The sequence below is a fragment of the Trachurus japonicus genome, chromosome 17 (assembly GCF_045865225.1).
Source record: "Trachurus japonicus isolate A0001 chromosome 17, Traja_1.0".
In the NCBI taxonomy this organism is placed as follows: Eukaryota; Metazoa; Chordata; class Actinopteri; order Carangiformes; family Carangidae; genus Trachurus; species Trachurus japonicus.
In genome coordinates this window covers 28,803,470-28,817,304 of record NC_140923.1, presented here as the reverse complement: position 1 = coordinate 28,817,304, position 13,835 = coordinate 28,803,470, and the positions used below count along the sequence as shown (strand labels likewise).

At 42.4% G+C, this 13,835-nt stretch overlaps 1 protein-coding gene across 1 annotated transcript; it reads right to left on the bottom strand.

The window, feature by feature from the left end:
• Window positions 1-1,154: 1,154 nt before the first annotated feature.
• On the bottom strand, window positions 1,155-12,937 carry dnajb6a (DnaJ heat shock protein family (Hsp40) member B6a). The gene is made up of 8 exons (XM_085804809.1): window positions 12,765-12,937; window positions 10,067-10,174; window positions 6,889-6,998; window positions 6,696-6,761; window positions 4,894-5,004; window positions 4,649-4,795; window positions 4,329-4,533; window positions 1,155-2,104 (listed from the first exon to the last, which is right to left on the bottom strand). Exons 2-8 carry the CDS (start codon window positions 10,129-10,131, stop codon window positions 1,999-2,001), a joined length of 810 nt encoding a protein of 269 aa, XP_085660935.1. The 5' UTR covers window positions 10,132-10,174; window positions 12,765-12,937; the 3' UTR covers window positions 1,155-1,998.
• Between the last annotated feature and the right edge of the window lie 898 nt (window positions 12,938-13,835).

Below are 13,835 nucleotides of genomic sequence, written 5' to 3'. Positions count from 1 at the left end.
CCTACATTTGAAGGGTTAAAAAAAATGAAAAGGAATAGATATACCCTACATATGACAAGAATTGATGCTAGTTAAAAACTGTATGCAGTAAAAGTAGCAAATAACAAAAAATTGACAGAATGAGTGGATAGGCCTGTATGGAGGTACAGGGTTCAAACAATCATTCATACCTCTGTCCATTAAGCTTATTACCAAGCAAACATGAAACGCATATTACTTGAATGAATGTATGGGTAATTTTTGCAAAGCCTTCTTATAAGCAAGCATTCTTTTTGAACATTCATTTAATCTATTTTGGTTGAATTTACACCTTTTTGTCTCAATGTTTTACTGTCTCAGGTGTTTCTTTGTCTTTTTGCTGTCTTGATGTTTTATCTTTTGTACAATCCCACTGTGCTTCTTAGATTTCTGTGGTCTTTAATTGTTTCTGTATGTTTCTCGCCCATGCAGCAGTTCCCTTTTTAACCAAGCAAAATCTCTCCCATGGGAGACAAATAAAAGAATTGGACATTGAAATAAACTCTACTTCTCCGGTCTTCACATTTTTCTATCAATGACTTCAATACTTGTTAGAGGTTCCATATACATGTAGTGATATTTACATGTGTAGTGTGATTATAAATCAGCTAGATTCTATGTCAATACTATGAAAGTATCAAAGCCTCTGTCCACAGGAAAATGACCACAGCCTGTATTCAGAAACTGAGCCCTAAAACCAGCCGTCAGGACTTCTGTAACTTTATGATAACACAACAAAGCAAGCAGTCACCTCCCTCAGACGAGCCCCGCCCACCTGAACCCACCACCCAACACAGGGGTTCGTTTCTTTGAGTGTTTACGTGAAATCTGCTTCACTTTTCATTGGATCAGCCAACCAATCAGAAGAGAAACAGCCTCATCATGGATTAACAAAGGGATATGTTAAATACAAACTTGAAGGATTTGCCAGAACCCTATTTAAATTCTGCTTAGTTACATAACATTATGAAAAATATCCTGTGTATGACAGGAAACAGACTATTATTCAATGTTATCAAATATTTCCCCCAAGCTTAGATCCAATAGACATTTCCAAGAACTGTAACAAAATGAAACCTAAATGACCGGTGATGAATCGGGACGGTTGGACAAAACCACGAGAGAGCAGCCGGGACTTCAGCATCCTGAAAACAGGACGACGCTCTGATTTATTGGTTTACAAAGTACACAAAATTCCTTCTCTATCCATATATCATTTATAGAATGCCTTCCATTATCTGTGCATCATAATGCAGCTTTTAACATTAAGACTCAACATCAACAGGTGTACATGCATAATTAAATAAAGAGAAACACAATGGTATTAGAACATATAAAATTGCATAACTCATCCTACCAGCATCATATTTTTAATAAAAAAAGAATTATTACTAAGAAGAGATTAGACAAGCAGTAAACAGAGACAAGGAGGATGCTTCAGATTTTCTGATCCACTTTGTAAAATCATATTCATTTTTTTTTTTTTTTTTAACTATTCCGCTGAAAAATAAAAGTCATGTTTTCTGGACAGTGTGTGTGTGTAGCTGACACACACACACACACTGAATGGAGTGCAAACAGAAAAATACAGGAAGAAGAAGAAGAAGAAGAAGAAAAAGAGGGAGTTGGGGGGGTCTGGTCATTTACATCAGAACAATACTGTGGTCCCAAACACTGAAACAATAACACCACCCTGAGCCAAAATATAACAACAGCTCCAATTCATAAGTACAGGAACAAAAATGCATAGAAAAGTCTGCGTCCAGATCCTCTGATGGGACTCCATGATTAACAGCAGGGAGAGAACATGAAGGGCATAAACACAACCTAAATATGTACATCCAGACAATAGTAGAGCACTATCATTACATCGCTTTGTTGCTTTTTTCTTTTTTTTTTTTCCTCCTCCTGTTTCAAGCTCAAGTTTGTTGGTCTGTTTGTGCTGAGGTAACACTTCTCCAGCAGCCCACGTCCGGCTCCTCACTTGTGTTCCAGTCGCAGCAGCTGCTCCTTGCCGTTAATAGTTAGTGAGCGCAGCTGGCCGTCCTCCTCCACCTCCACGCGCTCCTGACCGTTCTCCACGATCCTGGAAGGAACAGGGGGGGGGGGTTACAACGGTGAGGGAGAGGGAGAGACCGGACCTCGCCTGGCCCCGCAGACTCAACAACCAACACATACGTTCACCTGGTGTCTGTCATAGAGTCCCAGAGGGGGAGCCGTCACCTCTGGAGCACAGCTGGACACTGACCACATCTCTCAGTCACTGGCCTTAGGCTCATTCCACACTACCAGGATTTGGTTTCAAAACTCAGCCCTGCTGCTCTGAGACCAGCCCTCTGCTGTTTCAGCCATTTCTTTATCTATAATGTTTCAGATGTCTACAGTCACTCCCCCTATAGTTTCATGTTGAGTGCATGTTTTAGAACACTGAGTGCGTTTACATGCAGTCAATAACCCTTTCATAACACCGTGTCCTAACTGGATGTGACGCGAGCGACTGACAGCTGCAAAATTAATGGTTTCCTATTGTAATGTCCTAACTGGCCGCGAGTGACGCAGCGCGATGCGATGCGCCGTTTAGAGCCCGACGCCCGGCTTCTATTTCTGTCGCTCGCGTCGCGTTCAGCGTCGGAAATTAGCGGGTGCCACGGGCCAATTTTACCAAGAATGCCCCCAGAAATCATGATCAAGGGGACAAAATTGCCCCCAAGTTTTCGAAACAAATATATTTATATCTGTACATTATCATACTTTTATTTTCATTGATTTACTGTCGCGTCTCATTATTCTCCTGATGTCGGCTTAAATAGGTGTTGATTGCGCTGATACGCGAGAGTAATGTGACAGCGGGGCAGTGCTGCAGCTGCCGTGCTGCGATGGACCTGATCAGACTGGCGGTTGCCCACAGTGAATCAGTCCCCGATCCTCCACCGTCACCAGATCCCCCGAAAGCCCCCGCAAATAATACATCGACAAGAAGTTAAGTGGCAAATTGCACCTTTTCGTCGGCTTATTGCGGTCACTGCAACATGCGGCTCTAAGTGCTTGTCGGTGTTGTGTAGTTAGAGCTGTGTCTCCCTCCTGTTTCCCAGGTAGGAGGGGGACAATAGCCCACCCAGGGCTGGGTAATAAAACGGTATAAAATGTGAAATAACTTTTCTTCGATAGAAATATGAGACGTGGTCGGTTTCATTCATCCATGTTTTGGCAGACAATACAAATAGCCAATGATATTGAGAGTTCCACCGCGCCGAACCAATCATGTGGCTGGAATAGAGCCAGTCAACACGTGCATTTGTTTGGGTTGCTGCAGACGTGCACATCAGCAGACACCGCCGGTAAAATAAAATAAAAAAAGAGAGAGATGGAATGAGTGTTGTCTCGAAAGAAAAAGTAAAGGAGAACTCAGACGATTGACTGAAAAAACGCGTGGTGCGCAATGGGGACACCAGGCAGTTGGAGCGGACCGCGGTCACGGTGCGGCCGCTCTGCTGGTCACCCCATGTGTGCGACACATAACGTCCGCTTCAAGGAGACTAGCGGACTTTTTTTTTTTTTTTTAATAGCCTCTTCATTCATCTTGGGCGGGGGGGCGGTGCGCCGTCTTATAAAGTTACAGAAAACCCTGCATTATGTTTTTGCTCCTCCTGTTCCTACACTATAGAGACAACTTGCTGTTGGCTATATATTTCAAGAAATTTGTTTTCTGTTTAAAAAGGCACAAACGTAGTATTCACCCATCTTTTAATCGGGTAGTTACGTCTCCCGTCTGATAATACATCCATGTGACGAGCGCACAGCTGATGTGCTTCCATTCCAACAGACGCGCGGATTCAGTGTGGACGGAGAGCGTCAGATGTGACGCGATTGTCGGACGCTCGCTCACGTCGCATCCAGTTAGGACACGGTGTAACTGGAATATTAGCAATAACCCAGTTGCGCACGGCCATGTAAACACCAATAACCCTTCGGAAAAACCTGAATATGCTCATATTCCAGTTTTAAAAACCCGAAAAAGACCCCTGGGTTACTCCTTTTCTAACCCGAATATTTGGTCATGTATTCGCCTATCGGAATATCCCCATTGAAAGGAACATTAATTTGTGTTCTGCGCATGATGGAATCTTGGTATTTTGATCTACGGGAACTACTGTACTTGTAAATATTGAAGACAGGCGTAGGCTACAGGCGTTGAATCAGCAACTTTTAAATTTCTAATAAATAAATGTGTGCTCCAGCCACAGACTGTATCTGTCATCAACATACGTGTGTGTGTCTAGCCCTGTGAGCCTCCATCAGGGGGTCCGTACCTTTTAGTGGTGATCTTCCTGCCGTTGACGATCTTAGTGGAGGTGGACACGGAGCGGAAGTTGCCCATGCCTCCTCCTCCGCCTCCTCCCCCAAAAGAGGTGGAGGAGAAAGAGGTGAAGCCGCCTCCCAGGCTGCCCATCGTCGTCATGTGACCCATGTGACCCATGTGGCCCATGGTGCTCATGGGGCCAAAAGAACCGAAGCCTGAGGTGAAGAGAGGCAGAGAGAGTCTGGTTCAAACGGGTGGAGCGGGTGAAACCGGTTCATGTTTGAAGCTCAACATTTTTCTCTCTTTCAGTCGACTGCTGTTGTTTCTTACCGGGGTCAAAAGGTGAGAATCCGGCCCCGAAGGGAGGAAAACCAACGAAGCCTCCGAAGAACGAGCCGCCTGTCCGGCTGCGACCCGCCCGGCTCTGATGCTGCCGGCCGCTGCCGAAAAACGGGTCATCGCTGAAAGGATCTGGACCTGAGGGGGGACGGGAGAGAAGAGATGACGCTTCCGGCTGGGTCAAAGTGATTTCAGTGATGCTTCGGCTTGTTTTAGAGGAAAACCGCACAACTCACCAAACAAGTCTGCGAACGGGTCTCTGCCTCCGAAGAATTCCCTGAAGACGTCCTCTGGGTTGCGGAATGTGAACTGTTCGTGGAAATGGTCTCCGTTGTGGAAATGGTTCCCTGCAACACCATGACAAACACCACTCCAGTAAACAAACTGCACTCTATGAATTTAATACCAAGTCAGGATTTGTTCCAGTTCAACATCAACATTCAGTTTGGCTTGTGAGTGTGGAGCCGTCCCCCCAGCCTCTGTAATCATGTTGTTAAAGGGATAGTTCAACATTTTGGCAAATTCACCTATTGCCATAATCCCTTTAGTCATAGCAGTAGGTTCGTTACCTTTAATTGTCGATGCAATCTGTTTTTAGAGCGGCGGGGCAGAGATATGAGCTTCTCAGAGCTACACTACGGAGGCTAATGGTATTTTTGCCTTTCTCTCATCAAACTCATTAAAATACACAATCCAACAACTCCAAAACGCTCTAATGGACAAGTTGTGACCTGCACATACACCACGCTGTGAGATAATAACATATAATCATGTAACATTACAACACATGAAGCAAATACTTGCGGTTTTGAAATCACTCTGCCGTGTCTGGAATGTAGTTCTAGTTACGCATTTAACTCTAAAACAACTCCGTCTCGTAACGTTCCGTTATTATCTCATAGCGTGGTGAATGTGCAGGTCACAACTTGTCCATCATAGCGTTTGGAGTCGTTGGATTGTGTATTTGATGAGTTTGATGAGGGAAATGGTGGAAATACCATGCGCTGCGCAGAGCTCACGTCTCTGCCCTGCCGATCGAAAAACAGCTCGCACCGCTAATTAACCTACCCCTATGACTATAGGAATTATGGCAATAGGCCAATTTGCCAAAATGTTGAACTATCCCTTTAAACCGGCACAGACTGTGTTTTTTCTTTTGCTGATGTCAGAGTGAAGCTTGGACAGATGTGAGTAACGGTGGTTTGATCAAAGAAGACAAAGTCCAGATGTTTTCCTCTGCTGCTCTTTCTGGCTCCGGTTCTGATTCTCTCCACACATCTGTTTGCAATCAGACTTTTGAGTGTGTTAATGTTGTGTGTTCTTGACCTGATGAAATCAAGTTCTATTCATTTAAAATAGTAACATCTGTGTTGGGACTAATCAGACTGTGTCACTAGAGTGGCTGGTCCTTCAGTGCAGCCAGGACACATTCATGTCCACATTCCTAAAGGAAATGTAGGCTGTCTTTACACTGCATGGTTCAAGTGGCCCAATTCTGATTTTTTCCTCTCAAGTGGTACAGATCGGATCTGTAACATGAACGTGTAAACGGGACACATATGCATGGAATCAGATATTGTCAGATCAGATTCAGGCCCTGTCATATGTGGAAATAAATCAGATATCTGCCAAAACGTCTGTAGTCTAAACAGACAGATCAGATCTTTCCTGGCAATGCGTGTTGTATGTCATCAATAATATTAATTCCCGTGCTCACGTTTCACTGAACCTCTGTAGCCTGTAAGGGTTTCATTTTCATGATGTCCGCGCATCTGTTTTTTTCCCCTCACTAGTTCTTCTTGTCATATAACATTCATTTAAATGCGGATCGAGGGCTAGTGAGGGAGTTTGAAAAAAAGAGAGCGCGCAAGACAAACACCAGGTTTCACATTTGAAAAACTTAAACGAGCCGATTAGAAATCAAGAGAGGAAAAACAATGTGGAAAGGAAAACCAGTGTACACAAATTCGTTTTTTTGTGATCAGATCTCAATGATGATGTCATGTGTTAATAGCCGGTGTGAGCTTGATGCCTTTACCTCTCCCTCCGTTGCTCCCCGTCAGCCCCTCTTTGCCGTAGCGATCATATATGCTCCTCTTGTTTGCTGCAGTGGTGAAAAGAGAGAAGAGTGGCGTCATGTGACCTGCTCCGGTGCCCTAACACCCTGCTGTTAGCTTCGCTCTGTTAAACACAATGCAGTGTGTGGCTGGTGTCTGAGTGCCGATACCGACCGTCTGACAGGACTTCGTAAGCCTCCGACAGCTCCTTGAACTTCCTCTCTGCCTCCTCCTTGTTCTCGGGGTTTTTGTCAGGATGCCACCTCAGGGCCAGCTTTCTGTACCTGCACCGTGGGGAACACAGCAAACACTTTAATCCAACTGTGGTGACACCAGTGATGTCACAATTACCGGTACTTGTTTTCACAATAAACCGTGGAATTAAACGTAAACATTCCTCAACACCGTCACTTTCCAAAAAAGATTATGCCGGAACAATATAGCCAGATGAGCACTATACCTGCATGGAATGAATACAAAGTTACACATCAACAACTGCGTGTACAACTTTGTTTTTGTTCTGTGTGAGTTAATATTGAATTGGTAGGAAATGTTAGTGTGTTATTGCAATTAATAGTGCTGTAACTGACCATGGTTTTTATAGTTTTAATATTTTCATTAGTTTTTATTTTAATTTTGTTCTTTAGTTTGATTTTTTTTATTTCAGTTCAGTTTAGTTTAGTTAGTTAAAGGGATAGTTCAACATTTTGGCAAATATGCCCATTGCTATAATCCCTATAGTTTTAGCACTAGGTTTGTTACCTTTAATTGTCGGTGCAAGCTGTTTTTAGAACGGCGGAGCAGAGCCGTGATCTGCTCAGAGCTACGCTACGGAGGCTAATGGGATTTCTTGGTTTCCCTCATCAAACTCATCAAATACACAATCCAACAACTCCAAAATGCTCGGGTGGACAAGTTGTGACCTGCACATTCACCACACTATGAGATAATAACGGAACGTTGTTTTTAGTTTTAGTTGACTATAATAACCCTGGGTCTGACATGGTTTGGCTTTCAGTGCAAAATGACAAGTTAAAAGCTGTTCACTTAATGTTAGGTTATAGAGATGTGAAAAAACAAACAACTTTTTTGATAAATTGTTTTGCGGTTTGTGTCTAAACATGACTGACACAGCGTGAGGTCAATTACCCTTTTTTTAAGTCGTCAGACTGTTTCAGTGTCAGTGTGTAAGGACCTGAAGATAGACATAATGTAGTCACAAAATTCTTGTGTGTGTGTATTTGCTATAGATGACAATCAATAACTTAAATATATCAAACGTTTCCCCTGGGGGATTAATAATTGGTCATACATTAAAGATATTTCAAATATTTTGTGTATATAATTAGTAATGTAAATACATTTTGACTGTATTTGATTTTTACACATCCATAGTGTTGTTAAATGTATTAATGCATAATAATTGTGATAATTATAATACCGTGATTATTCCTCTGACAATAATCGTACCAAGAAATTCTAATTTAAAATTTAAAATTCTAGTTTTAATTTATGATGCTAAACTGTTCCTGCTGCTGCAGCTTTTTATTCTTATTATTTTTATTTATTTTTCTTATTAAATGAGTTCACAAGGAATCAATCAACATGAGGTGTTAGATAAAGACTTCCACCAGTCCATCAGTTCATACTGCAGCTGTACATAAAGTCTTGTTTTACCCTGAATCTCATTAATTGGGACTAGAGATGTTTTAAAGAGACTAGTATGAAACAGTTCACACAACGGCTCACAATATTATAATCAACAGTGCATGATGGTAAAGGAAACACTGAGCATGAGCAAAATGATTTGTTTCTGAATTGTTACATTTTAGATGTCACCCTGGTGTTCGACTGACAGCTTTCATCTGGATTTACCCATAATCCAGCAGGATCTGTCCGACTCAGCTCTTTTTTGCTGATGCATCACAGTGGGAAGTGGCCTGATGTTAAAAGCAATAAAAAAAAGCCAAGCTGCCCCATGGTGACATTAAAGTTTTACAGCTCTAACTCCAAGCTCAGATCCAGTGCTGTCAGGTGGTGTGTGTGTGTGTCTGTGTGTGGGAGTGGGAAACAGGGTGAGCTCAGGATACGCTGCTCTCCTCATCAACATGCTGTTAGTTCTATGTTGGTTTGAGAGTATGCTATCAGTGAAGCTTGTAAGGGAAAATGTTGGTTTTAGTTTAATCATCTTAGAAACAAAGGAATGATTATAAGGGTCAGCTGCTACTCTGAGTTGTAACTGATGTCGTCAATTACTTTGGACTGTCTTTCTAAACAATGCTACTAGCTTTAACTGTTTGTTTATCTGTAACTGTCGTGTATTTAAAGGTATAATATGTAGGAATTCCCCCCATCTAGCGGTGCGGTTGCATATCGGAACGTATTCTTGATGTTGCATTCATGTGAAATCGGGCAGACGTCAGACAGACAACAGACGCTGCATGTAACAGGATAAACAAGCGTCTATGTAAACAAGTGGTCCGCCAGCACCAGGCAAAACAATACAGGCGTGACAGTATGTTGTCATGGTGATGTCGTATTGTTTACCTGACCCACGTTTTACCATCTTTCTCTCGTGGAGTAAAATGACATCCGGTTGGTTTGCCGACGGCCGTCTGCCTGACTGCACCTGAATGCAACATCAGTGCCTCCGTCCTTCCTCACACTACACAGTGGTGACAGTTTTAACAGGCGCTACCTGGAAAACTTTCTCTCCGAGCCGACAGCTCCGGTGAGTTTCCGTGGTTACCTACGGTCACGCTGCCACTGAACGTAAAAAATGGCGATGCAACATGGCAGCCTCGGTTCGGTGCGTCGCCCACTTATGTATTTGTAACGACTTGTAACAACTCATTCTAAAGTACGAGAAAGCTTTCATTTGTATGTGGGTGTGATTCGACTTCAGTGAAATACGTATTTATGAAAGCAATATTTGATTTTTGCTAATAAAAAGCCAAATAAGTTACATACTGGGGCTTTAAGACTCAGTCATTCTGACAGTAGGTGTCCAGACTTTTGAGACCTTTGTGGTTGAGAGACGCTGCACCCTATTCGGCCGAATAGTATGACTTTGTCTTTATTTTGATGATCATTGTTTATTATTTACTGGTTGTTTCCTTTGGTTAGACAAAGGGTTGGAATAAATCCTCAAAATCTTGGTAGGTCTTTGGTGTTTCTTATTCCTCGGCAGAGAGCAACGTTTTTGCCCCCACAAAGCTGCAGGAGGATGGACATGTATACAAATTTCCTGGGTGCGGCCGACGGCCCAACATCTGGACAGCACTCGAGGTGACAGAACCTGTTCCAGATGTTTCAGAGCATCACAGCTGGGAACATCACTCGAAGCACTCACGCTTTCTTTATGTCGTCTGCAGAAGCTTCCCTCCGTACTCCTAAAACCTGGTAGTAGTCCACCATGATGAGTGGATGAAGGGAGGAAACTTCCACAAGCTTGGTGAACCTGTGAAAACAAAGATGGCCGCTGACTAGTGTTAGACACACAGCACTTTCAAAACGGCTCAAAAAAATCATTTAATGTCATTCTCACTTAACCTTTATACTGTATAACATGATACCGATCAATAGATTCATTGTGCAGAGGAGCTAAGGTGAGGTCCAGAAAAATATGGAGACTTCAGTAACTGATAGAGTTGAAAAGCGGTGAAAAATTTCCAGTGATCTTCCAGAAACTTTCCATGGGAATTATGGGAATTTATAAGAATTAAAGGTAGAGTCTAGAGGTTTGTTCGTTCAGTTTGTAAACAAAACATTCACACTGGGCCCCTGCTCTCGGCATCACTCCTACTCGTGCTGCACGGAACTGCACCTGAGCTCTGTCATTGGCTGGAGAGAAAACATGACTCTCCAGCCAGAAGCGTCTCCGTGAACAACACAGGACTAGAATCCCATGGTTGATGGGTTGAGACAGATTTCATTTGTATAAGTCTAGGAGTTTATTTTTGAGCAAAAACCTCCAGACTCTTCTTTTAACTGGAAATTGGGAGTAATTTAAAAAAAAAGTATAATTTCCAAAAACATAATTTGGTTTTCTCATCAGAATAAACTCCATGCAAACTCCAAAAACAAAGTCCTATTCAAAATGTCCCTCAAGCTTCTCAAGCCTAGTTTCTGCATTCTACATTATATTATATTAGCTATGAAGTATATCAATTTCCAAAGTCTTAGAATTTATGGAATTTTGCAACCCTAACTGACTATATAATCAGGGAGCACATAGAAAATATAAGACTGCAGGCGACAAAGTAAAGCAGCGCCTCCACTTGTCTGTGGGCTGTTTAACCACAGGGTGATGCCCTCTTCTCAGATTGTTTCATCTGACTGTTCTGAGACAGAGGTGCTCATGGTTGTGTGTTTAACAAAGGCTGCTCTGTATCTGCTGGTACGAGGAGCCTCTGGTTCACTGAGTCCGTCTGAGCTGGTCTGAACAGCAGCAGCAGCAGCTACAAGGAAGACGTGGACCTCTATCTACAGTGGACAATGGGGACATTCAATAGTGAACTCAGGAAACAACCCAAATTAGGCAATTTGATTACTTACACAGTGTCCTGATATCATACAGAGCATTGTATGGATGGATGCTATGACTCTTTTCATTAGTGGCTGTATTACTTCCCCAGACAAAAACTTGGACACAGTTTCTCATTAAAGTGAATGGCAAGAGACCCAAACTCTTGACTGGTACTGTAAGTCTGTATTTAGGTAACCATTAATGTCATCCACAGCACATGTTAGATTTGTTGTGCTCAAGACCACATTTTCAAGGTCTTGGTCTTGTCTTGGAATCGATTAAACATTTACTCTGTCTTGTTTCGGTCGCGGTCGAGCTGGACTTTAGATTTTTTCTCAAGACCACAGCTGGAGTGACAATTTTTTATTTATTTATTTTTTTTAACTGCAAATGTCTCTCTGACACTCACTCACTTTGGTTTATGTGATGTAGTTCAATAACTTTAATCAAATTTGTTCTATAAAAGTATATGATTGTGTAACTATGTAAAAAACCTGGTTGCACCAGTGTGAAAATTTGGAGTGTTCTTCTGTTCAATTCAAACTTTGTTTGAAATAAAATATGGTATAGATTTTATAAAATAATGTTCTCTACTTAGCTGAGGAATAATGTAAATATCAAGCCACATGATTATTATGAGTACTGGCACTAAATTGTTTTGGTCTTGGTCTTGACTACAATACTAGCTCATATGTGTCTAGTACAAACTCAAATTTCAAAATGCACAATGCTCATATGTGCACAACTAGGGGTATTTTGAATTCATCATTTTGTAATGATTTAATCCCATGGAGCACAGTTCACATACACCCTGATCTACTTAACAAAAGCTCATTATCTTACTTGTTAAATCAATGGATTATTTCTGGATAGTTAAATGCATGACAAGTATTTCAGAGCCATTATTATATTTAGCTGATTACCATTGAGACACAGTAGCAGCAGTGTGTTCGCACCGCGCTTCCAGCAATCACATGTATCATCCCCAGCAGCTGCTTTGGACTGACGCTGATTCAATAAGAACTGTGCCAGAGCTCAGTGCTGCTGCACCTGAGCCGCTCTCTGCCCTGGTTTATATTACTAAGCACACCCTGGCTTGAAACGTGTCAGCCTCCCTCTTATGTGACACCTGTGCAGCCAGCGTCCACACCCCTGACCTCCGCACACCACCCGCCGCCTCAGCTACCTGGCTGACGCTAGCTTGTTTATCTCCGTGACCCCGAATGGCTGCTGCTGCTGCCGCTGCTGCCGCTGCTACCTGCTTCTACAGGGATGAACAACACAAAGAGCAGCAGCGCTAACGTCACCGGGAGGGTTTTCCACAGCACTGCTTCAACATTACAACGGTGTCCGGTAATTCCCCGGTGAAGAAAATAATAATAATAACCCCCATGGTATTGTTCGCGGTGGTAGCCGCCGTTAGCATCTCGTATTAGCGACCCTAACACCAAAGCTGGTGTCAGCGTTAGCTTAGCGGTAAACAACGTTAGCCGCTTTAGCTGCGCTTGGCAAACTCACTTACCCGCTTGAAGCGCGTGCACTGTCCGGGGTCTCAGCGCGGATGTGTCGGGGCTGAGAGACCGTCTGGTACCGAGGATGTGGCAGCAGCTACACGGGGTTATTCATGTTCAGCAGTCAGCAGGTTCTCAGATCAGACGCAGCGTCCTGCTTCTCGCTTCTTCTGCCTTCTTCTTCTTCAGCCTGCGATTGTTTACTCGCCGAGATCACAGCTGACGGGCGCGTTACCGCCACAAGGTGGACACAGTCCGCAACGGAAACAGGAAGTGTACCGTCCGTCGGTGAAGGTGAAAGCTAAAACTGTTACAGAAATAATTGTCATCTCAATTGCCATTATTCTTATCATTATTACTGAATTAAAAATGCCATTACTGCATATCATTTATGTCTACATTAAACTGATGAGAAAATGTTTTTTTTTCTTCTCTGTCTGTATCTTGATGAAATGATCACTCAAACTCTATTGGGATGACAATATTACTTTGACATTATTTCACTAAATTATCTTAACCCATAAGAACCCAGACCCATTTATCCTTGAAGGAAAATTAAGTGGGGTGAAACACAGACCAAGTGGAATGCATGGAACACATTTTTGAAGTTTTTTTTGAAATAGCGCCACCTATTGTCAGAGATCTGGAATGTTGCATATATGTCACATCGGGCGTTTTTGGTAACTCAAATTGTCACTTGAAAATAAATGGGCTTGACATTTTCTTTTGCTCTGTAACACAAATCTGACCTTTTATTTGCATTTCCATAACATATATCAGAATTACAAATTTGCTGGTTACTATTAACACCTTTTTAAGACAAGTTTCACAATAAAAAAGGGCAAACACTATAGAAATGCGAATATTGCCTCATATTGAAGGCTTTAACCAGTTACTGAAGCCTTAAAAGCTGTGCAACCACAATTTTCTTTCCAACTACAAATACCTTGGCATCTGGATGGACAGTTGTCTTAATTTTAAGCACCATATCACCACCCTCATTGCATAAACTAAGAACAATACTTGGCTTTCTATACAGAAATAAGCACCGTTTCCCTACTCACCACAGGAAAAAAATTGGA

Bases quoted from the DNA above. Each gene is read 5' to 3' on its own strand.
- dnajb6a (XM_085804809.1), bottom strand. From the start codon at position 10,131: ATGGTGGACTACTACCAGGTTTTAGGAGTACGGAGGGAAGCTTCTGCA. The intron at 6,999-10,066 runs GTGAGTGCTTCG...CCCACGGTGCAG, and splicing joins GCAGACGACATAAAGAAAGC to GTACAGAAAGCTGGCCCTGA. The intron at 4,534-4,648 runs GTAAGAAACAAC...TCTTCACCTCAG, and splicing joins ATTCTCACCTTTTGACCCCG to GCTTCGGTTCTTTTGGCCCC.